General features: G+C 42.0%; 1 protein-coding gene across 2 annotated transcripts in view; it reads left to right on the top strand.

Annotated features, from left to right (window-relative positions):
- The window catches only part of MAPK10 (mitogen-activated protein kinase 10), a 561,444-nt gene that overhangs the window by 421,291 nt on the left and 113,283 nt on the right, over positions 1 to 26,870 (top strand). For both annotated transcript variants that reach the window (XM_086961881.1, XM_086961882.1), the window contains exon 9: positions 20,459 to 20,515. In XM_086961881.1, the coding sequence (XP_086818007.1) occupies positions 20,459 to 20,515 (57 nt within the window). The remainder of the gene's footprint in view (positions 1 to 20,458; positions 20,516 to 26,870) is intronic.

Genomic DNA, 26,870 nt, shown 5'->3' with positions numbered 1-26,870 from the left:
CCTAAAAACATGTCACAAGATAATGTTCCAGAGTAAAACAGACACAGCAATAGAATATGCCTTTAAGAAAAAGGGAAACAGAGGGCTGATCGTGAAGGCGAGAGAAGGGCGTACAGGGAGCAGAACGAGGCCTGGACCATCCATTATTAGTAATCAAGATAAAAGAGGGGTATAGCAAGTGTATCAAGTAAGTTAGTTTGGAGGGGTACAATAAACAAGACAGCAAGCTGGGTGTACATATAAACGAAACAGAGTTGATTGATGACAGATTGAATAATTAGTAGCAAGACAATGATCATAGCATACAGGAGAGGTTGATCTGCTGTGCAGGAGTCAAGGCAGTGGACCCATAGCTACTCAGATACAGCCATTTGGTCATGTAGTTGTCAAATAAGTCTTTTCCGTGAGACCATTTGAATAAGTTCACAATGGAAAGGAACACCTCATGCCCTCCAGTAGCTTTTGCCAATGTCAAGCAAAGAGGCCGTCCATCTGCACCATTGTGCGACCACACCTTTGAAATCCAAGACATCCTGCATAATAGCCAGTCATGGTGACGTTTGGAAACTGAATGTGACTACTGTTTGCCAAATTTGCCTTCAAATACAATAAAAGAGCAGGATCACAGGAAGTGCAGTAGGTTGCAAACCAGTTGCCAACATAACTAGCAGGGCGGTACAGGTGTGGCATCTGCTGTTTACCCGGCATCTAATAATAGTTATGAAGGAAGTTTTAGTAGTTGAACTTGAATCTGCCCTTGCCATGCCTTTGTTATGTGATAATAAAAAGGATTCCCAATCGCTCTCTATGAAGTAATGTAATGAATGTGTCAGGCAATATAATGGTTAGAGAGATTAATTCTCTATCTTGGACTAGAGTAGCGGGGAAAGAAGGCCGGAGAAGGTACACCAGCTAGGAAAGATGGTACACCAGATAGTATATTTCCACATTAGGCAGACCAGAGGCCACCAGATGATACAACTGCCTGCAAATTTCATACTTATAATAATAATAATAATAATACACATTTGTAAAGCGTGAACCATCACCCGTTAGGGTCTCTAGGCGCTGGGGACCGTCGGAAAGATTAAGCAAGCTATTGGCAGAGTCACATGGTGCTGGACTAATCTGCCGCCGGCCCCAGGGATAGAAAAATGCAGGGTTAACTGTCTGCCCAGACAAAGGATCTGGTTTGGCAGTTCATTATATGCTGGTTGTTCCGAAAGACTGGGTACAGTAACGTACAGTAAACATAGTTATAACGCAGTGTCAACACCATGTTTACCACATGAACCCTGTGCCAGAAGTACAGCTGTAGACACAACCATCTGGCTACATTACTATTAGTCTTAGTAATCAAGGAGACGTTTTGTCCACCTGGACAAGAAACTTAGAAGGCACTAGGCAAAAAGGTACTGGTGAACTGCGACAATAATATAGGTGATTACTACCCTAAAAGTCCAAGATAGAGCAATCTCAGAAACGTTGGAGAGATTAGAACATTTTGGAAGGAAGAACATAATTGTACTAAATTTGTCAGAAGGAACTAAAGGTGCAATGAACCTCCTTAGACAGGTTAAATTTAAAGGCTGGCTAGACACCAGTGTGGTGTAAGCAATACTACGTACACCGAGACTCCTTTAGGTTAAACCGGAACCGTAGGAAGCTCTGACAAATATTAGTAAACATTTTAAAGAACAGATATTAACATCTGCCAGTAAAAAAAAATCATTGATGTATAAAAATTGTTCTTTTGCTGTGAAATCTCATATTTGAGATGCCAATCATAAAAGCCAGTGGGCTCTGGTGCAAAGACTCAATGTTCTTCCAAAATTGAAGGCTAAGGTCGAGTTAAGTTTAGAATAGTTTCAACATAAATATGGTAAACAAATACCAAATAAGGCATATTGTCATTGGTACAGCAAAAATGTGACATATACAGAATATTGATTATGTTCAGACGTCAGGGAAGTAATGAACATGAATAGCCACTGAGGCCTGATTCACATAGGTAAACTTATACGTTTGTGTATGTCTGATATATATATTTTTTTGGGTATTCACAAACTTCAAGTTTAATATTACTAATAGTTATTTTGCTACTGGGAAGATTCGGAGTTGGGGGCGGAGAACTCAAGATAGATGAGGTCTCTCTTTTTAAGTGTGAAGTCTCTGCCAGAAGTTCAGAGTTTCTGCAGTCGTAAAATTACTATTAGTAAAATTAATCTCATTGTTTGTGAATTCCCCAAAAATAGTAAACTTTCACAAAAATGTGTAATTTTTCTTTTGTGAATCAGGCTCTCAGTGTAGTGCCAGAAAAAGGGATGAAGGGTTTGGTTGGTGGGGTGGGGATATCATATTTGACGGGCTTCATTTGACAAAAACAAACAAAAAACATTTGCATAGCCAATAGGTCTCCTCTTTGGGAACTTATAAGTGTTTAGCCATGTAGCACAATACCAGACTACCTAATGCATCACAAAACCTAAAATAATTAAATAAAAACAGTCTGATAAAAATATCAACTATGCTGCAGGTAAATGTCAGGAGTGAGTAGGTATGTGTTGTAAGTAATGCTTATACAAGCAGTATGCCTTTGGTGACCCTTTATAAATGACTACAAAACTAGAAATGCAGGCCTGAAAGGGACAACAGACTGCAATCCCTGTCTTCGCTGCCCATGCCATTGGCACTGGAAGTAGGAGTGTGAGGGGTGAGCTGAGGCACCCACATAATAACCATGCTGCACGTCAGAAGTGAATGAGCAATATACAGCCTTTTTAATTTTGTTTTAGTCTTGTCACATTTGCTGTGCATTCAAAGACAGAGGTTGGAGTAGAGTGTTGTGGAGTGGTGTAGCATGAATTGGCGTAGAATGGAATGGAGTGGAGTAGAGTGGTGTATGCATGGTATGGTAGTGCACTGTCATTACAGGGAACATATTTTCAGTTGAAACTACCATTACAGTTGCACAGACTAAGTTTAACTGATAAAACTATACAGCACACAAATGATAATGTGTAGAAATCAGTATCACCTAGAGTATTGATTTGTTTTGATTTTATTTATTAATTTGTTTCCACCACACTTCAGAATTACAAACAAATTACTTTATTTAGCTTTCCGCATCCTGATATATTCTGAAATATGTATACAGTTCATTTACCTGCATTTACATTATATTGTGTACTAGAAAAAAAGAACTTCCTACATTCTTTTTACATTTTTTATACCCAGCAAGGTTGTCAAATAAATCCTCTCACTTTACAGTCAGACAAGGCCAGTTTGCAGAAAGCATGTACTTGTGGACGACTATAGTAAGCAGGCTATGCTCCACGGGAGGGATTAACTCAAGCTGGACAGCCTAAATAAAACAAATTAATTTAGCAAATATAAAGCTATTGTGAGTTACAAAACACAAAGCCAATGGTAAGCAATAGGCGGAATCCATTCCAAAGTAAGCTTTCAGAATGGCCCAAAGAAGTCCTAAGCAACCCAGACATCTGTGCTGTCTGGTATGCTTCGACCTAAAGATCCCAAGCAAAAATGGCACGGGGTTTACCACCCCAGCATAAGTCCATTCCAAACTTTAAAGAAGAGACATCTTCAACTGAGTCAGCAGAGAAATAGGAATATCCTTATTTGCCTATTGGCTCAAATAAAGTAATCTAGTCTGGATTTCACCTTGCTGAAGAAGTGAGCAAAAACATATACAAAACTGCAGTTTCAACATGTAAACAGAGAACCATGCAACCACAATACTTTTGAATAGATGTGTGGTCTCAAATGTGAAAAATATACAGCTACAACGCATGTACCTTTTCCACCGTAACACACTGAATTTGATATGAAACCCTCCCAGAAGTACAGACCGGCAAGACTGGATATGTGCTTGCTGTAGTAATAAGCACTGGCAAAATCAGATGTTTTTCACATTTCAACAGTAAGGGCCCCATTAGGATGGCGGGTGGATCGCCCCCGCTGGGCCGGTGGCAGTCACCGCAGGGCCGGCGGGGGTGATCTGTCCGCCATCCTTGAAGCAAAGACCCCCCGCCATATTACAATGTCTGGGGTGTCCGCGGCGGACGGAAAGACTGTCCGACGCTTTTCCGCCCGGTCAATATAGTGGCGGTGTCTGGTGTCTGTCTGTTAGACACCGCCATACAAAAGGGGATGATGGACGGAGCGTTTGAGCAAATGAAACACTCACCCCCAGTCAACTGGTCAGGGTTTAATCCATCACCATTCTTTAGCTCACTTAGCCACTCCAGTTCAGACATGGCCATATGCAAATCAGTCTGACCCTGTGCCTCATGGGAACAGTCCAGCCCGAACTGCCAAGCCATGTCTTCCCTGGACCGGAAACACGCATCCTGGGACCGTTTCGGATTCATAATCCTCATCAGTCAGGCTATCTTGAATCCAGTGGCCAAGTGAGCAAGGGACTCACGTCTGAGCATACCCTGCCGACCCTGTGCCTCATGGGAACAGTCCAGCCCGAACTGCCAAGCCATGTCTTCCCTGGACCGGAAACAAGCATCATGGGACCAGTTTTGGATTCATAATACTCATCAGCCAGGCTATCTTGAATCAAGTGGCCAAGTGAGAAAGGGACTCACGTCTGAGCATACCCTGCCAACTTAGGGCGAACAAAGCGATACAAAAGGGGATGATGGACGGAGTGTTTGACGAAATCAAACACTCACTCGCAGTCAACTGATCTGGGTTTAATAAATCACCATTCTTTAGCTCACTCAGCCACCCCAGTTCAGACATGGCCATATGCGAATCAGTCTGACCCTGTGCCTCATGGGAATAGTCCAGCTCGAACTGCCAAGCCATGTCTGCCCTGGACCAGAAACAAGCATCCTGGGACCGGTTTCGGATTCATAATCCTCATCAGCCAGGCTATCTCGAATCCAGTGGCCAAGTGAGCAAGGGACTCACGTCTGAGCATACCCTGCCAACTTAGGGCGAACAAAGCAATACAAAAGGGGATGATGGACGGAGCGTTTGAGAAAATCAAACACTCACCCCCAGTCAACTGATCTGGGTTTAATCCATCACCATTCTTTAGCTCACTCAGCCACCCCAGTTCATTCATGGCCATATGCAAATCAGTCTGACCCTGTGCCTCATGGGAACAGTCCAGCCCGAACTGCCAAGCCATGTCTTCCTTGGACCAGAAACAAGCATTCTGGGACCGGTTTCGGATTCATAATCCTCATCAGCCAGGCTATCTTGAATCCAGTAGCCAAGTGAGCAAGGGACTCACGTCTGAGCATACCCTGCCGACCCTGTGCCTCATGGGAACAGTCCAGCCCAAACTGCCAAGCCATGTCTTCCCTGAACTGGAAACAAGCATGATGGGACCGGTTTCGGATTCATAATCCTCATCAGCCAGGCTATCTTGAATCCAGTGGCCAAGTGAGCAAGGGACTCACGTCTGAGCATACCCTGCCAACTTAGGGCGAACAAAGCGATACAAAAGGGGATGATGGACGGAGCATTTGAGCAAATCAAACACTCACCCCCAGTCAACTGATCTGGGTTTAATCCATCACCATTCTTTAGCTCACTCAGCCACCCCAGTACAGACATGGCCATATGCAAATCAGTCTGACCCTGTGCCTCATGGGAACAGTCCAGCCCGAACTGCCAAGCCATGTCTTCCCTTGACCGGAAACAAGCATTCTGGGACCGGTTTCAGATTCATAATCCTCATCAGCCAGGCTATCTTGAATCCAGTGGCCAAGTGAGCAAGGGACTCACGTCTGAGCATACCCTGCCGACCCTGTGCCTCATGGGAACAGTCCATCCCGAACTGCCAAGGCATGTCTTCCCTGGACCGGAAACAAGCATCATGGGACTGGTTTTGGATTCATAATCCTCATCAGCCAGGCTATCTTGAATCCAGTGGCCAAGTGAGCAAGGGACTCACGTCTGAGCATACCCTGCCAACCCTGTGCCTCATGGGAACAGTCCAGCCCGAACTGCCAAGCCATGTCTTCCCTGGACCGGAAACAAGCATTCTGGGACCGGTTTCGGATTCATAATCCTCATCAGCCAGGCTATCTTGAATCCAGTGGCCAAGTGAGCAAGGGACTCACGTCTGAGCATACCCTGCCGACCCTGTGCCTCATGGGAACAGTCCAGCCCGAACTGCCAAGCCATGTCTTCCCTGGACCGGAAACAAGCATCATGGGACCAGTTTCGGATTCATAATCCTCATCAGCCAGGCTATCTTGAATCCAGTGGCCAAGTGAGCAAGGGACTCACGTCTAAGCATACCCTGCCGACCCTGTGCCTCATGGGAACAGTCCAGCCCAAACTGCCAAGCCATGTCTTCCCTGGACTGGAAACAAGCATAATGGGACTGGTTTCGGATTCATAATCCTCATCAGCCAGGCCATCTCGAATCCAGTGGCCAAGTGAGCAAGGGACTCATGTCTGAGCATACCCTGCCAACTTAGGGCGAACAAAGCAATACAAAAGGGGATGATGGACCGAGCGTTTGAGCAAATCAAACACTCACCCCCAGCCAACTGATCTGGGTTTAATCCAGCACCATTCTTTAGCTCACTCAGCCACCCCAGTTCAGACATGGCCATATGCAAATCAGTCTGACCCTGTGCTTCATGGGAACAGTCCAGCCCGAACTGCCAAGCCATGTCTTCCCTGGACCGGAAACAAGCATTCTGGGACCGGTTTCGGATTCATAATCCTCATCAGCCAGGCTATCTTGAATCCAGTGGCCAAGTGAGCAAGGGACTCACGTCTGAGCATACCCTGCCAACTTAGGGTGAACAAAGCGATACAAAAGGGGATGATGGACGGTGCGTTTGACCAAATCAAACACTCACCCCAGTCAACTGATCTGGGTTTAATCCATCACCATTCTTTAGCTCACTCAGCCACCCCAGTTCAGACATGGCCATATGCAAATCAGTCTAACCCTGTGCCTCATGGGAACAGTCCAGCCCGAACTGGCAAGCCATGTCTTCCCTGGACAAAGTCCGCCCGCCATCCTAATGACCCACTAAGTGTGGAAATTATTTCTAATAAAAATAAAACAGGCATATTTGGTTTACGTAGCATTCTCGCACAGTACCGGATGTCCTGTACAATCGGTGAAACTTGCTTTCCATTGTGGGTCTGTAATTCTGGGGCTTTGCATTTTGTATCCTGCATGTTGTATAGTGCAGAGCGTGCAGGGGCTGTATAAGCCATGCTGTCTTTTAGATTTATGAATCTGGCGGTGTAGTGCAGCCAATATTCTGGGTTGTACGCTAGATTTTTGCAGCCTGAGCTGAATATCATGCGGTACGCATTCTTTACTCAAAGTTACCTGCACAGAGCCTGGGAATACGATTTCCACTTCCCCTTTTGGGACAGCATTACATCTGAGTAAAAACAAAAAGAAATAGAAAATTAATATTTTGAATACCCTTATGTGATGTGTAGTCCCATCTCCATTAATACACATCCTACGTTAGCACCCTTTGTTTTGCTTCCTAATCCCCATTCCCGGGGTCAAAATCTAATGGGTGGGGGATGTTAAGCACCCCTCCCGAGCCTTAATAAGCCACGGGTACCCCATCCCTGATAACTGAATCCAATAAAAAAGGGGAGGATGTCTGCGCCTTCCCACCCAAGCCTTCTTAGGCCCCAATCACCCTATCTCCTGGGGCTAAAGCCAATAAAAAAGGGGCGGGGGATGGGCTGAAGCCAATAAAAAAAGGGGATGGGCTTTGTAGCCCCTCCCCCTGAGCCTTTTTAGGCCCCGGGAACCGCATCTTCTGGGGCAAAAATCTAAGGCGAGGGGGCATGCAGCCCCCTTCCCCAAGCCTTAGTAAGACACGGGGACCAAATCCCCGGGGCCAAATACAATAAAAAATGGGAGTGGGGCTACTTGGCTTCCCTCATCAAGCCTTATTTGGCCCCAGAAACCTCATCCCCTCTGGGCCACATACAATAGAAAAGGGGAGGGGGGACTGTAGCCCCCTTACCTAAGCCTTCTTGGGCTGAGGTAGCCCCATCCCACAGGGTTAAAATCATAGAGGAAGAGGGCTTGCAGTCCTCCTTCCCCAGCTTTAGTAGGGCATGGGGAGCCCATCCCCGATGCCAAATACAATAAAAAAGAGGATGGGGTTTTATGGCACCCATTCCCCAGGCCACATCTGTTTTAAAACACATTGCCAAATACAATAAGAAAGGGGATGGGGTTTCATGGCACCCATTCCCAGGCCCCCTCCCGACTCTTCATAGGCCCCCCTTGCCCCCATCTTATTAAAAAGAGAAGCAGTGCCACACGCCCCCTCCCCAATTCATCTCCGGCCCCAAGGTCAGGGGGCCTCTCTTTCTAATAGGTTGGCGCCCACCTTGGGCACCCACCATCCAACACGGCGGGTGCTCTGTTGGTCCATGCTATGGGGGGCAACATTTATCTCGCCTGGAGGGTCACCTGCATTTTCCGTCCTCCCTCTGCTCCTAGCCGGTGGGAGCATTTTTAAATCTCATGTCCGCTGGGAGCAGACGTACCTGTTTACTTCTGTTTGGGAGGTGATTTTAAAATGTTTCCCTGCCTACGCTAGTGCAGGAGGGGAAATTTCTGTGTCCCAGGTGGGCGCTCCCCAGGACTCAATAAGTGAGCCGGCCCTGGGGATCGGGTCCTCTGGGCTATTAAAGGCTCGGGGGAGACAAAGCCCTCCCCCTTTTAATTTAAGTCGCGTCCCTGGTGATGGAGTCCCCAGTGCCTTTTTAGGGCTTAGAGACGGGGGCATGTGGACCACTCCCATTTCTTTACATTTTGAACCCTGGAGATGGGGTCTCCGGGACCTAAGTTGGCTTAGGGAGTGGGGCTGTGCGGCCTCCTCCCTTTTTTTATAAAATATCGGTCCAGGGGTGGATGCCTGGGGCCTTCACAGGCCGGGGGAGGGGGTGTGGCCCATTTAAGGTGTTCCTATATCTTCCCTGACATTTCTGTTTTTCCTTCTGATGGGCAACATGTCCCCAATCTCTGAGGGCTTCAAATTGTATAGGTCTCATAGGTGGTTTAATATCATTCAACTGTCTGCTCAAATTTTCAAGAATTCATACACTGAATTTAGCATAATGAGGAAAAGCGAAAGATCCATCATTTTCTGTATGTGCATGTATGGTAGCCTTTCTCTACGGTCACATATAAAGCATAAATAAAGCATATGTGCTTCCGGGTGGAACTGGTACCCCATCCCTTGTTGGTACAGGCACATCTCCATGTATTCATGTTTTTATACTCTTCCAAACTTTCATTGTTCTCAACTAACTTCTTTAATGTCCTTTACAAATCATTTCACCTGATTCTCCAGGAAAACACTTTCTTGTTGTCGTTTAAGCATCAAATTGCTGCACAACTCTCTATGACACTACCAACCAATCCCAGCACAGTCCCACACCAACCAACCTACAGCGCGACACCTGATGTCAGATAACTCCTTACAGCAGCTAACCCCTCCTTAACAATCCAACTTGTTTTCAGCTCTGATCTCAATACGGCTTATTAAAAGCACTATAACCACAAATAAACTCTTGTCTGCTCCACTAGAAGAAACTATAGAACTCCATTCAAGCAGAAGTGTATTCACACATTCCGAGCGAAATCTCAACCAGTGCTATTTCACATAAAAATCCTTATGATTTACTCTCCGTGCACTTAGAGGAAAATACCAATGATATATACTTCACATTTCTCACAAAGTTCCCTTCTTTGGTGGTATTGCCGATGACGTCTCATGTACAGCACCTTTGAAACACAGTACACAAACTTACTCAGTGTATGCCACACTGAGACCACCCTTAGGTGAATATCCAGGGATCTTAGGCCACTTCGGACCGGATAACAACTTCAACTCAACAACAACTTATTCAACATTAAACACTAAAAACATCACTTTACCAATTATCGCTAGTTACACATTTTAAGCAACAATATCGCATAACCCTATTAATGCTCACAACACTTGCCTCATCGTGTCGTCTTTCTTCAAGACTGGTACTTGGTCAAATTTCACTGAACTTTGTTTTTGGGTAAATCTATAGTGATCCCAATATGCATTTCCCTTATATCCCAGGTTTGTCAGACAGCAAAACCATCCGACACACTACCCGAAAAATTGTTGTAGCATTGTTGTGCTGGGCCTGAGTTTTTTTAAATGTAACTATTTTATTCTTACTTCATTTAACCTCTTGCTACCTGTCAAACTTCCATGGCCCTTCAATGGATCTTGTTCTGTGCTGAAAGGGACTGGAATTCTCTGAGGCTAAGCAATTATCGAATGACAACCAGGAATAAGATAATTGCTCCATTCAAAGTGTATTCTCATAACATTCAGAAACCCAATTTTATCAACCAAAACGAACATTATTCAAGTGATGTATCTACAAGGAAATAATGAGTCAGGGTCAGCAGATTTTAGATTAAATATATAAGGTTTAGTATTTCCGATTCAAGTGTGAAGAACATTGAATGACACAAATTTCTATCCTAAAATCTTAACTAATGCTACATTTATTAAGTAAAACCAATGCTGTAAGGTCCAAGAATAACAGTGAAATAAATCTTCCTCAGCATAGGGAGATCATTGATGTCTATAGCATATAGATCAGTAGGAAATCGGGTGAGCCTCATACAAACCCTTAGGATAATTCTGTGAGTTCCAAATGACCAGTTCCAGTTTGATAAGACAGTAATCTGTCGCAAACCATCACTGTAACATCAAAGTCACAGCTGCATGACGTGAACCTTGCAGCGGAAAAGTTCAACCACGCTAGCATGCCAGTTGCAGTATTACGCCACCGTTTACGTTGTCCTTGTCAGTCTTAACGCTATGGCTGCTAAGGCAATTCCCCTCCTGTGCTGGAAATTGCCATTTTGCTGGTGTCATGACGAGCTCAGCTCGTCATGAGCACAGCTCTAGGCTACCTCATGACGAGCTGAGCTCGTCATGAGCATGGAAGGGGTTAAGCTGCAAAGTGGGTAAGCCAAGCCAAGCCAGTTTCTCAAGGCAAAGAAGATTCTTTGTTTAGGTCCAAAATCTGTACAATTATACTTCATAAATTCCGGGGTGACACCCCTTGGCATCATCAAATTTGTCGGACAACTCTGTCTCATTGATCGTCTTCGATAGGATGAGATGATTTAGTAGGTAGAAAGTATATAATCTGGAAGAATTAAGTAATCCAAATCACTTAATTTCCTTAGAATCATTGTATGTTCAGTCATATGAACAGGGTGACACTTAGAAAGTAAGCAAATTCATGCTCTTATATTTACTTTTGTTTGTTCTCAATCATCTGTTCTAGCATGTATCAGTTTTCTTTGGAGAGAGGCAAAATACACTGTAAATGTCAAAGGAAGCATTTGATAGTTAGAACACAAGTGGCAACTTTGTTAAAAGTTCCCATGGGCTTCCGATTATTTAGTTCATAAATCCACGTTTAAAAAAGAAAAGAAGCAAGATTTGAGGCCTACATGAAATATGGCTTATTCACAATACCAAAATATGTATCTCGCATTACATAGCACAAGGTATTATTCTACCAAATTAATGCATTAATAAACATTTCAATCAAAGCATAATTAATTCATGTAAGTATAAGGTACTCATATTTTTTTATATCACAATTTCACACATAAAACAGCTAACTCTTCTTTGTATATATATATGTTATTAAGGCACACGTATTTAAAGGAACATCAAAAGGAAAGATTTACGAAATACAGCCTTAGCTAAAACTCGTGTAGAAACTACTTTTCTTTTATCGTTTTCAGTGCACGTTCCACATGAAGTACCGTTTGTTTCTCACACAAAAAACGTTAACTTTTGCACATGAAATTTCTTTGTCATTATTATTATCACATTATTAGAACCAAAAGTTAAATGTCATTAAATGTTTTAATGATTCACATCCATTAAGTAATTGTAATATAACATGTTTCTTTTTAGCATTCTGTGTGCTTTTACAATGCAGTATGTAAACCAATATTACATTCCTTGTTGTTTTCTAGGAACGTGGAATCTAATACACGTTCGTCACCATTTATATAAAGTAGTGTCACAAATAGTTTCTTTCTAAACTGATGCAAGTTTGTAAAAAGAAAACTTCTGCTCTATCAATAGAGACGACACCTCCTCTGCTTAAAGCGCTGTCAGCATTGCTTTGAAAATTCAGTGAACATTATACAGAATCAGTGATGTTATAGAATGACAGTATTTTTTTGGTTTGCATCCCACATTTTCTAAACCTTGCTCCAATGAACATCCATAGCTTGTGTAAATTTAAGAAACCACTGGGTGTCAGTGTTGCACAATACAAATTTCCTTGTAAATATTTCTTTCTATGTAACGTCGTGGAGCATAAAACTAAGCAAATATTGCAATCAAATGCAAATGTTTCAGATTTTGAACTCTTACCTGTAACCACCGTATTTATTTACGGGTTCATTCAAAAGGAATTGTTTTTCGTCAAGGTTAATCGATTTTTCACCTCTAATATTAACCACATTTTGCAGGCTTTATGAATATAAAGGTCAAATGTAATGCAAAATCATTTAAAAGGTCATTTATTTGACAGAGTGCATGCGCATTGTTCTGAATGAAGGTCCTAAGTAGGAGGATTCAAATTTGTGTGTAATTTCTGGGTTATATACTGGCAGAGCCCAGCACTGAGCTGACACAAGAAGCGTCAATCACAAGCCTATTGTCTCGTTTAAGACAAATGTATATGTGCAAGTGTAAAAAGAGTTTTAATATTCATAGAACCTGCAAAATGGTTTACTCAAACTGAGCTGTTTGTATGGGGTAAATTACTACTTCTAGGAGAAGAGAAGGCGTTCACGGGCTCTGAGATTTTTATAGTATCCACAAAAATATACATTTGTTTTGTCAGTCGGAAATGTGTTCGACCCAGGGCCCCTGCTGGTGCCAGTTTACTACTGTTTTTTTTTTTTTAAATCACTTCCAAGAAAATGTTTTGTTCCGCATGCCAATCAACCTCACTCAGGAATCGAGCATTCTTTGTCGAGGCAGCTCTTAGCTGGAAACATCCCATGGCTGAAATGAGAACAGCGGAAAATAGCTTTGTCATGAAAAAAAGAATTAAAAACAGGTTGCCTTCGCAGCAGCCAATATGTACAAAGAGAATATGCATTATTAATTTCACGTCGTGCATATTTTGGTGCAAAACGCATTAAAATCCGCATAGTTTGTCCCATTTTGTAGGGAAAAATTCTAATTGTAGGTAATTAATGCACCCAGGTTTCTGAACCCCAGTGTTTGTATCATCTCGTCCCTCTCCCGCACACTTGTAATCAGAGCATTCGAAGTTAAGCTTACAATTAGTCTGTGGTCTAGTTAGTGGCGGATGCCAGCTACGTGGACTGTGGGGTGGGCAAACTGCTGAGTGAAGAAGGGGAGGGATCGAAGAGAGGGAAGGAGGAAAAGAAAAAAGAAAAAAAATCACTTACCTGGCTTGCATCCACGCTCTTCCCGAATTTCCTCTCCACTCCAGCATGGTACAATCCAACTCCCCTAACCAATCTTGGTGATGCTTTCATGCTGTGAAAGCAGCACCAGGATTGGCTGGAGTGTCCTTCAGGCTCTGCGTAGGCCTGTGCTTGGTCTCCACCCAGCTGCCTAAGCCGGCTCGATGGAGAGCTTCAAAGTATGCATGTCACTTTGAGCAGCGCAAGAAAGCCGGCCAAATTGAGATGCGCATTTTGGAGCATCCAGTCAGACACTGCTCCTGTCCTCTGCTCCCAGTCGCAGCAGAGGACTTCCCCATGTCTCTGTGCTCAGACTGCTGCAGTGCGGGGAGCTCGCACGTCATAAAAATAAAATGGCAATGGAATTTGGAGAACAACTGTGAGCATCAGGTGTGATATTCCTGATTCCCTTGAACATTCTCCATTTCAAAGATGTTAAATGTCGTATACTTGTAAAGCGCACAGCTGCCCCAGCAAAGGGGCGTCCCGGCGCTGTATACCACTGGGAACCCATCCTGGCTTTCCCTGTGAGATGGTCCCTCCTGGGCATCTCCAAGGTGAAGACAAGCATCCCCGGCACTGATGGGGCCGTTAGTAGAGATTAAGCAAGCTATTGCCCAGAGTTGCTGAGTGGGACCCATGGTTTGGAGTAGGCACCGAGGCGAGAATTATCGAGTCCACTGACCATGGCCCAAGACCCTGCCGCGTCAGGAATCAAACCCTGGTCCCGGGCCGACCTCTGCTTCCTGGTCTGCTGCCTCTAACCAGTGAGCCACACCACTCCTCCTATGATCCTTCCCCACTGATTCCCCCAGGATTATACATGACCGTAGAATTGGAAATTCCAGGGTGTGGAAGGAAGAGTGGACCACATCCCACCAAGTTTTATTAAGCCCTATGAACGATAAAAAAAACAATTGCTAATGAAATATTAGGGGCAAGGTAATGCTGGTGATATTTTTAAAATGTATGTGGCATCCTATGGAAAGTAACAGTAATTACTAACAGATTGCTACGGATCACTGAAATTATATCGAACTCAAAAATATCGAGTTGCCATAATATCGTTGATAAAATATCGATGGACAAAATATCGACTGGCTATCTTTAAACAGGTAAGTACTAAAATAACGACTCTAAAATATCGAGTTACTAAAATATAGACTGTAAAAATATCGTTTTTTTTTTCTTTAAATTACGTTAAAACTAATGTAGTAATACATATATTTATTATAAACTTACTTAAAATTAATAAATTAATGTTATATTAATAAATATTTATTGTAAATTAAAAAAATATATAAAAAAACATATATATTTATATAATTTTTTTTATTAAATAAACATATATAATAATTTTACCGTAGCATAGCAAAATAGTTAAAATTTATTGTAACAACTGTAGTGAATTCTACAATACCTAAAGCGTTGGATAGCGTAGGGGTAAAATTTACTATTCCCACTCCAGTGGGTGCTACAGGATGGAAAGCGCTGGATAGCGTAGGGGTAAAAATTACTATTCCCACTCCAGTGGGTGCAACAGTAGGGAAAGCGTTGGATAGCGTAGGGGTAAAATTACTATTCCCACTCCAGTGGGTGCTACAGTAGGGAAAGCGTTGGATAGCGTAGGTGTTAAAATTACTATTCCCACTCCAGTGGGTGCTACAGTAGGGAAAGCGTTGGATAGCGTAGGGGTTAAAATTACTATTCCCACTCCAGTGGGTGCAACAGTAGGGAAAGCATTGGATAGCGTAGGGGTAAAATTTACTATTCCCACTCCAGTGGGTGCAACAGTAGGGAAAGCGCTGGATAGCATAGGGGTAAAAATTACTATTCCCACTCCAGTGGGTGCAACAGTAGGGAAAGCGTTGGATAGCGTAGGAGTAAAAATTACTATTCCCACTCCAGTGGGTGCTACAGTAGGGAAAGCGTTGGATAGCGTAGGGGATAAAATTACTATTCCCACTCCAGTGGGTGCTACAGTAGGGAAAGCGTTGGATAGCGTAGGGGTTAAAATTACTATTCCCACTCCAGTGGGTGCAACAGTAGGGAAAGCGCTGGATAGCGTAGGGGTAAAGATTACTATTCCCACTCCAGTGGGTGCAACAGTAGGTAAAGCGTTGGATAGCGTAGGGGTTTAAATTACTATTCCCACTCCAGTGGGTGCAACAGTAGGGAAAGCGCTGGATAGCGTAGGGGTAAAGATTACTATTCCCACTCCAGTGGGTGCTACAGTAGGAAAAGCGTTGGATAGCGTAGGGGTTAAAATTACTATTCCCACTCCAGTGGGTGCTACAGTAGGGAAAGCGTAGGATAGCGTAGGGGTTAAAATTACTATTCCCACTCCAGTGGGTGCTACAGTAGGGAAAGCGTTGGATAGCGTAGGGGTTAAAATGACTATTAATTAATTAACAATTAACACTTTTAATTAATGTACATAATAATTAATTATTATTAAATTACTTCCCACCCTATCCCCCTATAAACTCACAACCCACTACTGAAAATATTTTACTAAATATTAATTATTTATCAATTAAATATTTATAATTAATTACCAATTATATTTTAATTAATTACCGATTAATAATTAATTAACGATTATTATTAATTTACATAATTAATTAATTATTATTAAATTACTTCCCACCCTATCCCCCTATAAACCCACAACCCACTACAGAAAATAATTTACTAAATATTAATTATTTATCAATGAAATATTTGTAATTATTTACCAATTATATTTTAATTAATTACCAATTATTAATTAATTACCAATTATTATTAATTTACATAATTAATTCATTATAATAAAATTACTTCCCACCCTATTCCCCTATTAACCCACAACCCGCTACAGAAAATAATTTACTAAAAATTAATTATTAATCAATTATTATTTTTGACCAATTTTACTTTAATTATTTACCAAATAATAATTAATTAACAATTATTATTAATTTACATAATTAATTAATTATTATTAAATTACTTCCCACCCTATTCCCCTATAAACCCACAACCCGCTACAGATTTATATTACACAATTATAAAAAAATATTAAAAACTACCTTATTTTCGATTTTTTTTGTCTATATTCTTTCTAGTCGATATTATGTCTAGTCTATATTTTTGATTCTATATTTTGGCTATTATTATCGATATTACTCGATATTTTTGTAGTCTATATTATGTCTGGTCGATATTTTGGCTAGTCTATATTTTTTACTCGATATTTTGTCCAAACAATATTTTGGATTCGATATTATGTCTGTTTACCGGTTGCTACATCTATCTTACATTCCCAAAGTATACATAGGCAATATGAACTGGAGAAGAGAGACGTTTACACAATCTTCCAGAAGGTGTTCATTGGAATTAATGTTACTGGTTTGATCCACTGCTTCTACATAGGGACTTAACAAAGATATATCTTATTTAAGAAATTTTAAGAAATTTCTATTCACTAATGTGCATCTGTATGTAGCTGACACTTCCACATAATTTTGGTCCCGTTATGTAAAATGTATATACATATAACTTAAGGAATTACTATAAAAGAAATATGACAGGGCAGTAACTGACTGGGAAACAGCCTTTACACCTTGGCTCTAACCGTGTTGTGCATTAACAGTGCGGTCCGAACCATGGATGAGTCTTTGCAACAAATTCTTTTTACCACGCTAGTTGTTAAAATGACTTGCCTTAAGGAAAGGGTTGTTGGATTGATGCTATACTTAGTCCAACACTTTTCCTACTTTTCCACAGACTGGAGTTGGAAAATTAAGTTATACTATTCCAACTCCAACGCTTTCCCTAACGCTAGTCATTGTAACAACTTACGTGCAAACGGAATGCGTTGTAAAGACTCATACGTTCTTCGGACTGCTTTATTAAGGCAGGAGTGATTTACGGATGTGTGGTTCCGACATACAACCCTGTCAAGCACAGCTCCTCAAGGTAGGACTTGAGAGACGTAGCACCTGCATTGAATGACTGCCAGATACATTCACTCAACTGCATGCCCTGTGTTATATTGTCCCATGTGTTTTAGATGCAAAATAAGACCGCAGAACAGTGTCCATCGTTTTAATATTCTTCTAGGTAAATTCAGAGGTGCTTTCCATCGCAAGCAGGTGATGTGAACCTACTCTCCTTATAGGTCTTCCTCGCTCGCTTTATGGCTGCTTTTTGAATTAGTTGTTCTAATTCCAGGCTAGAAATGGCTGAGGATTGTCTTCTGGAGATCATGATTTGTCTTGTGGCCTTGTGCTCAATTTGTTTACCCCCAGGCATTGCACTCACATTACAGTGAAGCACCTTTTGGTTAATTTCTTTGTCCTTTCATCTGGTGGTAAATGGATTGAAAGGCATGACAATTCAACGCATAGCAACATATCAAACATTCCTAAAAGAGGAAAGCCAAACCTCTGCTGGGTGAAGCAATGATCAGTGCTGAAGCAAATATTTTTGTTTTTAAGAAATGTACTTTTGGAATAAGTGGCAAGCTATCAATGAGAATAGATGTATTCTACATCTATTCTCTATATAGATGCATATATTAGATGCAAGGCTTAGGCCAGATATTGTACATAAATACATACGGTAATAGGAAGTTCAGCAACACAAATACATAGCACCACTGCATCATGCCAAGTTCACCCATGTGCTAGTTTGTCAGAAGCCCAGAAGACATACCTTTCCCTCATGCCTAGAATACCCTCAATTGACAGTTCTTGAGACACACAGCTAGAGACACCACCATGCTGACAGTTAACTACATAGTTTATAAAAAATTATAAGCTTGACCTGATGAAGGCCATTGACTGCAGATGTTGCAACAGCACCAAGAGACTAAGTGATTAGTGAACGCTGTGCTTTGCAAGAAATATGTAACATAGGAGAATATCCAAAGTGTAATAAAACATAAAATTATATTTTCTTATGCAGCCTTATAGTTAAATAATCATATTTCCGTATTGAATGAAAAACCACACAGCTAGACTCTATTTCAGTTTAAAGAAATCTTCTCACCTCACAACTGCAGATAAGAACTGCATTGGTTTCCACTGTCACAGATCATGAAAGTCTAAATCCTCTGCTCCACACTTAAAGCCTATGTGGACCCCGGCCAAAATACTTCCAATCACTGCTACTGATCTACTCTCCGAAGGGAGATCTGAGATCCAGTAATGCAATCTGTTTGTTGAGCCCAGATTCAACAAAAGACCATGGCAGGAAGTCATGTTATTTGACATTGCAAATTTCAAGATGCAATTGAAAACAAGTGAAATCTAAGATGCCTTTGCATGTAAACAAGACTCCACCGAGATTACTCCACCACCACTGTGAAAAAGGACATATACCCACAACCCATTAGTGTTAATTTTAGATAATATTTACACGTTTTAAGAAATTTCAGGAGAGTTGTGATGTTTTTTCAACAATGTAAGTTTGTAAGTAGATTTATAAATATATGGGCCTTGATATGAGTGCAATATTTATCACACCCGGTAGAGGTAAAATCAGATACCTGGGGTTTGGCACTTACCCACAATGACAGATTGCTCCTATTATGTGTTTTTCCTTTTTAAAAAAATGGGAATTAAATGCAGATTTTCAGGGCTGGCCACACAAGAATTCGACTCTCTCACTATTCACCAGAATTTTTAAACTGTAAATTCGATCAGCTGAAATTTATCCGGGTATGCTCTGGGGTTGTAAACTTTATCCTATCCAATAATTACACCACTGAACATGTGTTTGCACAGTGATCATAAAAAAATGGGGCACTCATAATCAAGGCCACGTTGTTCAGGATTTTCTGGACAAATTCCAAAATAAATCAGCATTAATTTGAATTGCATCAGAAAAAGTATTAAAGAAATAGAATTTGTCCCAGAAGGAGCCTGCAAATTAGATGTTTTTTTGCTGAAAGAATTTAAGAGTACTGGAAGTATAACCACAGTAGTACTATTTTACATACTGTTACATTCCTTTTTGAATTGGCCCCTTAGTGTCCAGCTCCCTATTAGTAAAAGTGCAAAGTGATAAAAGGGCCTGATTTAGATCTTGGCCGTCACAACGGTGATGGATATCCCGTTCGGAGCAATATAAGTCCCATAGGTTATATTGGCATTTATATTTCGGCGTACGGGTTATCCGTCTTAATAGTGATGGAGTCATTTGGCCGCCTAGATCTAAATCAGGCCCAAAGTCCTTTTTATTTCTATTAATTGTATATGAACCGTTCCTGAATACTCTTGATGGGGAAACATCATTTACACCGCAGGGATTACATTGAGATGCTATTACATCGCGGTTTTCACAACGCAAGTCGTTGCTGGATGGCGCTATAGGACAAGGAATAGTATAATTTACTATCCAACACCTTCCCTACTGTATGTAGATTGGAGTTGGAATAGTAAATTATACTATTAAGTCCAGCGTCCTCCAACGCAAGTTTTTGTAACGACTTGCGTTGTAAAAACCGCGATGTAATGTACCGCGATGTAAATGTATGCGTTGTAACGTCATACATCCCTCTTGATGCATGCCTGTTTTAGATGTTTTGGGACTAATTCACTAAGACATGTAATAGTATGCAAAAGAGTACTACATGAGTGCTACTTTAAGTACTTCAAAATTCCATATGAATAGACACTGTAGTGTTTTTCTATTATTGTGTTGATTAATCAATAAATTGACGTTTGTCACCATAATTTGTCTTTATCAAACTCATTGCAACAAATGATTGTGACCATGTTTCTTCTTGTGTAATCATTGTTGCAAAGGATTTGATTCCACGTTGAAGTAGCGACCTCATTTTATATTCTGCCAAAGAAAACTGTTAATTTGTTTGGACGTGTTGTATGTGTCTGCTTTGTAAATGTAAGTCACTCGCTATGTCCATTTTCCTTCCTTCCTCAGGAACCTGTGAGGGAGAGATGGAATGGACAGCCAATCAAAACGCAGAATAATGAAAAGGTTACTATATTCTACTTGTATATCTTTTTTGAAGTATGTAGTCTTTAATGGACTATTGGATATCCTTGACTGCTAGAAGGCAGGGACTTGCAGGATCATATTCAAGGCAACATCACTGTATCCTGCATGCCCCTGCCGCTGTCTGTTTAGAAGTGTAAGACAGTTTCTGGTATTTTTTCACTTCACTATTATAAGAAACTGAGCACCGAACCTGCCACAGTAAGAAGCAATTTAAATACTTAGCTACATAATTAAGAAATAATGAATAATGTAATAGAAAGCTACAAGGCCCTCGTTTCAAGATCTGCAGTAATTCCAATTTGGGCGCATGCAGAGTGTTAAAGCAAATCAGTATTATACATTCTGTACAAATTTAACACAGACTTGCCATTTTTTCTTGCATACATTTCACTAGATAATGCCTAACAACATTTGTGTGGTAAGGAAACACAGATTTCTGAGTTTAGCATAAGATAATGGGGGTATACATGCAGCAACACTGCATGTTCTCCCATTACCAGCCTGCCGAACATGGAATGGGAAAGTAATATATTACTCCAGTGAATTAACAAACCCTGTGGTATCTGTATTTTAGATGTTATTGCCACATACAATTATATTGATTCTTGAAATGAAAGCCCAAATTGTAACTATACTAGAAGTACATATCGTAATCGCATAAAAAATATAACAGAGATTGAATTATAAATATCAAGTATAAATGAAGTAAATGAAGCTAGAGGTAGATCAAATTTCTGTGACAATATCTTCTATGGATAATATTCCTATGAATGAATAGTCAAATCATTGACCTCTTGGAAAAATAGGAAATAGAAAAGGGTCATATAGCTTACATGCAGTAGTGTAAAGTTGTTGTTGGTACACTAGGAATGAGTGTCTTCCTAGATACAGATTTAGCATAATTTGCTGACCTGATCTTGGACTACAGTGAGAACGTGTTAATTTATAGCAATTGAAAAACAATGTCCTGGCCACTATAGCCTTCAAACGGTGTGGAGTGGTAACTCTGCATGGTTTTTCCTGACGTACCACGCCACACAATTTGTTTGCTAGACTGCTGAAAGCAGGGTGGAACATGTGTGTGGAAAAGAGCCTGGAATCCAGGATTCACATAAGGCCCAATAATTCTGTGACCCGCATGTTATTCCCAATTGTGGTTTATAAATTTGTGACGTTCGGTAACTGGAATGGTGTTATTGGCCATAATCGGTAACACTAAGCCCGGTATTACGACTGGTTGTATGTCACAATATCGTGAAGAAAAATATAATCTGATAGAAATATTGGGGCCTATTCACAATCACAAACTGCATTTTTTGCTAAGTTTCAGAGTACAACAGTAGTACTACTACAAAATGCTGTTCAACAAACTAACGTGTGGAGGTTCAACTTCCACTTTACCTATCATTTCCTGTACAGAGATCTCCAACCGACTGTGGAGCCTCGCACACATAAGTTTATGTTTTAGTAGTAAATGTGGGAGGGACAGAAGGAAGTGACTGAAATATGGGGAATATTTACACCTAAAGTGGAATAGGTTAGGGAGGAGTAAGGAGGAGTTTAGTGAGGCTATGGAAGGGGTTTAGGGAGGGACAGGCACCCACTCACAAAAAAGGACCCATTGCTTTTCAAAAACTGAATTTCTATAGGTAGTACATCCAAAAAGAGGCCCAAAACAGTAGTAAAATATTCCAGCTCACAGCTGGAGTAAGCCCATCATCTCTCATGGCCAACCACCGGGTACTGTAACATCCTCAATAGAAAATAATGGAGGTAGGCACTTAAAATAAACCCCATTATGAAATATTGTTACATTAAATTAAACAATTTAAAAGGGTTAACTTTACACTTTGTTTTTCTGAATAGCCTAATTTAGTAAATGTGCTCAGAAGTGTAAGCGTAAATGTACACATGTAACGTACTCACTAGGGTAAGTTACCTTTGTGAGTAGTCCTGGGTCCTAAATATCATTTGCTAAAATATCTTCCCATTGGATGTAGATTATTTTTAACTCAAATGGTACACTATATTTGTAACCGATTTTTAGGACACGATATTTAGGCCAAACCATATTTTAGTTACAATAATGTGGTACCATACCACTAACATCCCATTCTACCAGCCTCCTTGAAATGACGACCTTTCCTGGTAGAATTCAGTGACCTTAATAAACACTTGTTTGTTTGCATTGCAATATCTATTTTTTATACAAACTTTGAGCCCAATTACCAAATCCTTTAACAAACTTATTTTCATGACGTGCACAAAATATTAATTTCCGAATGCAAATTCCCAACCCTGATGAATGGACTTTTATGTGCAGAAAGTGTCCTTGCAAATGTGGAGATTCTGCTATTGTGACTGATTCACCACATTCACTGCAGGTTTTCAGAAGTTTCAAAATGGGCTACCCTGCAAAAGTAGGCCCACAAACTCAGACTTTGGTAGCTACTCACTTATCCCTGCATTGCGTCGCAGACGTTTCTCACCCTGGATTCCATTTCTCACCCTGGATTTCATTTCTCTCCTTGGATTCCAATTTACAGGGTGTAACGACCCTATTGGAGTGCATTCAGTTGTGAGAGATCAGTTTTTGGAGCACAACACTGTCTGAAAAAGGACCACTCTTGGAATCTGAGCACATGTTGGTTCTTTATGTTGCACAGGCAAGCTCGCTGAATCAGGGTTGACGCTGACAGGTGGTGTAATTTCCTGACCTCAGCCTACATCAGGTTTCAAGATCCCTGGTCTACCACCGTACACATACTGCTCTGCACTACTGATAGCAGAGAGGATCAGAAGAGGCCTCAATATTGCTTCAATCACGTTACGGCTCACAATCAGTTCCGCTTGTTCTTGGTCAGGTGGGTCCACAGCATTCACTATGTTCTTTGATGCCCAGTAGGAAGAAGATCAGAACTCCAGTGGCACTTCTGTCACTGCTCCACTAGCATTTGCAAATGTAATTGCTGGACGCTTGGACACACAGAGAAATGTGCTTCATTGTATGCAGGAAATATTTAGGTGGGGCTCAGCAGTCGACACAGTCTCCATTCCCAGCAGCTTTGCTCTTTGAAGGTCCTCAAGCAAGCGCAGTGTCAACTGGTTGTTGGGCTCAAGGCTAAATTCTAGCATGGTGTCTGTATGCCCGATTGCCTAGCTCATCTCTACTTCAGGTGACAGCAGCAGGCTATCCTTCCTAATCCTTGGGTTATATTAATGACCCCTCAAAAAAGACAGACACTGATCCTACCTTCTCTATCGGGGGCACAGACCTTCTTCTAAGTAAAAGGTAATACTGGTAAGCCTATAGGGCCAGTTTATGTCTACTCATCTCAGGGCAGGTAAAAGAAACCCAACTATCCATTCAAATCAAAATGTAACCCTGAATATTTGGAAAGGTAGCTAGGTTTTCTTTTCAGGTGTGTTACCGCTCCATGACAACCTGTAAGAGGTTAGCTGTCACCCCTGCTGGTCTATTGACTTCCTGACAACTCTCTGGCCAATCCGCATCCGCAATTCTTATCTCTTGAGCAGGCTCAAGCACAGGATATGGGCAGAGGGAAGCAGACAACCTCCTTTGTATGAAGTGTACTTGTCAGTATTCCACTCACCTGAAAACCAGGTACCGCAGTAACTAAGAGAACCTCCCCTCTCCCTTACAAACCAATCTGTCACACAAAGTATATATATGTGTGGGGGATGGGGGAGAAGGTACCTCACTCCTGAGGTAGGTTCAGGATGTGTAGGGATGCTGCCAAAATGGGACGTCTGCAGGGTGCTGTTCTATGTAGAGCGAGGTTTACATGAAGTCTGGGGAACGCCCTGCAACAGGTCCTAAGATAACAGAAAAGAAAGAAGAAAGCTATTGCGGGGATACAGGGAGAACCAAAAGGAAGGAGACGTTTTACTTTCTGCCCTACAATTATATAAATAAAATTATAAAAAACACACATTGTCTGCTTACCAAAAAAAAGGCAAAAGCGTAGGGTAAAATAATGCAATGTGTTCCAGGTACTGAAAGTTACTCCTTGAATACCAGCAACGACGTCAAAAATCAAACTCTCGCGATCCCTGGTAATGGAGGCGGTGCTGCCGGCTCCTGCCGTGCGCCTCAAATTTAGGGGAAAAGAAAGTGGGATAAGTCAATGCTTCTTTCTCCAGAAGACACTAGAATTATACGTCTACACACAAAGGATGTTTTGTAGTGGCTTCCAAATACAAAAAGACACCTCTTCAAGTTACTGTTCCCAGGCAAAATTCATCCAGCAGTTACGGTTCCTTCACTGCACTGCTAGTATTCCATGATGTGTCTTTTGAATATAATCGGCAACTCTGGCCGTTTTATTCCATCAGCAGCGATGGTCAGTGTAAAGGGGGTGAGTGCACTACATGTATGGCAAGGCGCGAATAAACAGGACACATGCAGACACTGTGGAGGTTTGGTCGGACCGGAAGTCCCGAGCGACCTCCGACCATTTATTTATAGCCTTCTGGCCACACCTGGCCAGAAGGTTATACATGTGGTATACGTAGTTCCGGCCGAGGCCGGAGGTACCAAACAACTAGAGCGTTACATCCCTTCCCAAATTGGTTCTTCAAAACAAATTAGTTTAGCACATAAAGTCTGCGAGTCTTTGACTGGGCCTAGGGTTTGGCCTGAGGCTGTACTGCCTTCTTCCTCTTACCGGAGTGTTCTCAGGACAGGCTCTTGCGGATGGCGTCAGTGGTTCTGTGGCCACGGTGGACTGGGTGGATGCTGGACTGCTCACAAGAGTACCTGTCGGTTCACTGCTGGTGTCCGGTCTTTCTGGTGTACCCATCTGACGTTCTGTGTTAGCAGGTATTGATGGAATTTGCTTGAACCATGACACGTTTCTTGTTACTTCTTCACCTTCACGGCGGGCTGACACTGCTGTGCCTCTGCTTGTTCTGACAACCCATGGTTCGGTCTCATATGGTGTTCTGAACTTTCCTCCAGGCCTACGGGTCCGGATGAGCACGCGATCTCCAGGAACCAGTAGTCGGTCTTGAGCACCTCTTCTTTTGCTTGCTTTGTCATTGGTCCTTTACCGCCGGGTTTGGGTTCCTTCCGGATGATATGGCTCAGGCCTCCACTCTTCTGCCATGGGTAGCAGATCACGTCTGGGCCCTGTGAACATGAGAGCCCACGGCGATCTTTGTGTGGTGCTGTGGGGAGTGCTTCTGTATTCTCGTAGAAAACTTTGAAGAGCATGTTCAGGGTTGGTTCCCTCGACTGCGGAGATTCTCAACACTTTATTTATTGTCCTCATGAATCTCTCCACTTCACCAGTAGCTTGAGGCCACTGTGGCGTTATGCGGCGATGGTGAATTCCTAGTCTTTGCATGAACTCTTTGAATTCACTCCCCTGGAAGGGAGGCCCATTGTCCGTTTTTAGTTGTCGAGGAATCCCAAATAATGCAAAGGTAATGCTCAATATTGGTTGTATGTTTGTGAAGCTTGTAGACTGGGCTACTTCTACTATCGGATACTGCGTGTAGCTGTCCACTAGTACAACTGTGACTCTTCCGTCCGGGAAGCTGCCAAAGTCTAGGCTAACCCAGAACCATGGTGCTGGCGCATGTTCCTCTGTGATAATTGGTGCGGGAGCTTCAGCTCTTCCCGTTAGCTGACACGCTTGACAGTTCTTTACCAAGGTATCCACAGCATCCTCTAAGTTCGGGAACCATACTTTCTCCCGCATATGGGCTTTCATCCTCCTGGTGCCTTGGTGGCCTTCATGTGCCAACACCGTTGCTTGTTCTTGTAGAGACTTTGGAATTATCACTCGTGATCCTCTCGGGATGAGACCATTCTCAGCGACGCTGATTTCATTGTGTATCTTCCAGAATCGATTTAACCGTGCACGGTCATCTTCACTCCAACCGTGCACGTCTCGCAGGAAACCTTCCCTTGTACCTGTGTGTACAGCATTCTCCACTCTCTTCAGGACGGCATCGTCAGCATATTGGGCTATGATTTTGTCAGCTGACATTGCTTGGGGCATGATCCTTGTGTTATCATGTTAACCAGTTCTTCAGTCTGTCTTTCGGGTTCTTCATCTTGTGCTTCTTCCTTGGCGGGATGTCGAGACAAAAAGTCTGCCGGGTTTTTGGCTCCTGGTCTGTATACAAGGTCCATTTGGTATTGTTGGATTTGGATCGCCCACCTTTCAATCCGTGGTGGCGGGTGAGGTGCTGTGCCCTTGAACAGTGGAATGAGAGGTTGGTGATCAGTCACCATTCTGAATGGGTGTCCGGTTATGTAGAGATGGAAATGGTTACATGCCCACTTCACAGCTAAGGCTTCTCG

The sequence above is a fragment of the Lissotriton vulgaris genome, chromosome 3_1 (genome assembly GCF_964263255.1).
Source record: "Lissotriton vulgaris chromosome 3_1, aLisVul1.2, whole genome shotgun sequence".
Taxonomy (NCBI): domain Eukaryota; kingdom Metazoa; phylum Chordata; class Amphibia; order Caudata; family Salamandridae; genus Lissotriton; species Lissotriton vulgaris.
Note: the sequence above shows the minus strand (reverse complement) of the source record. Positions and strands in the feature narration are given on the sequence as shown.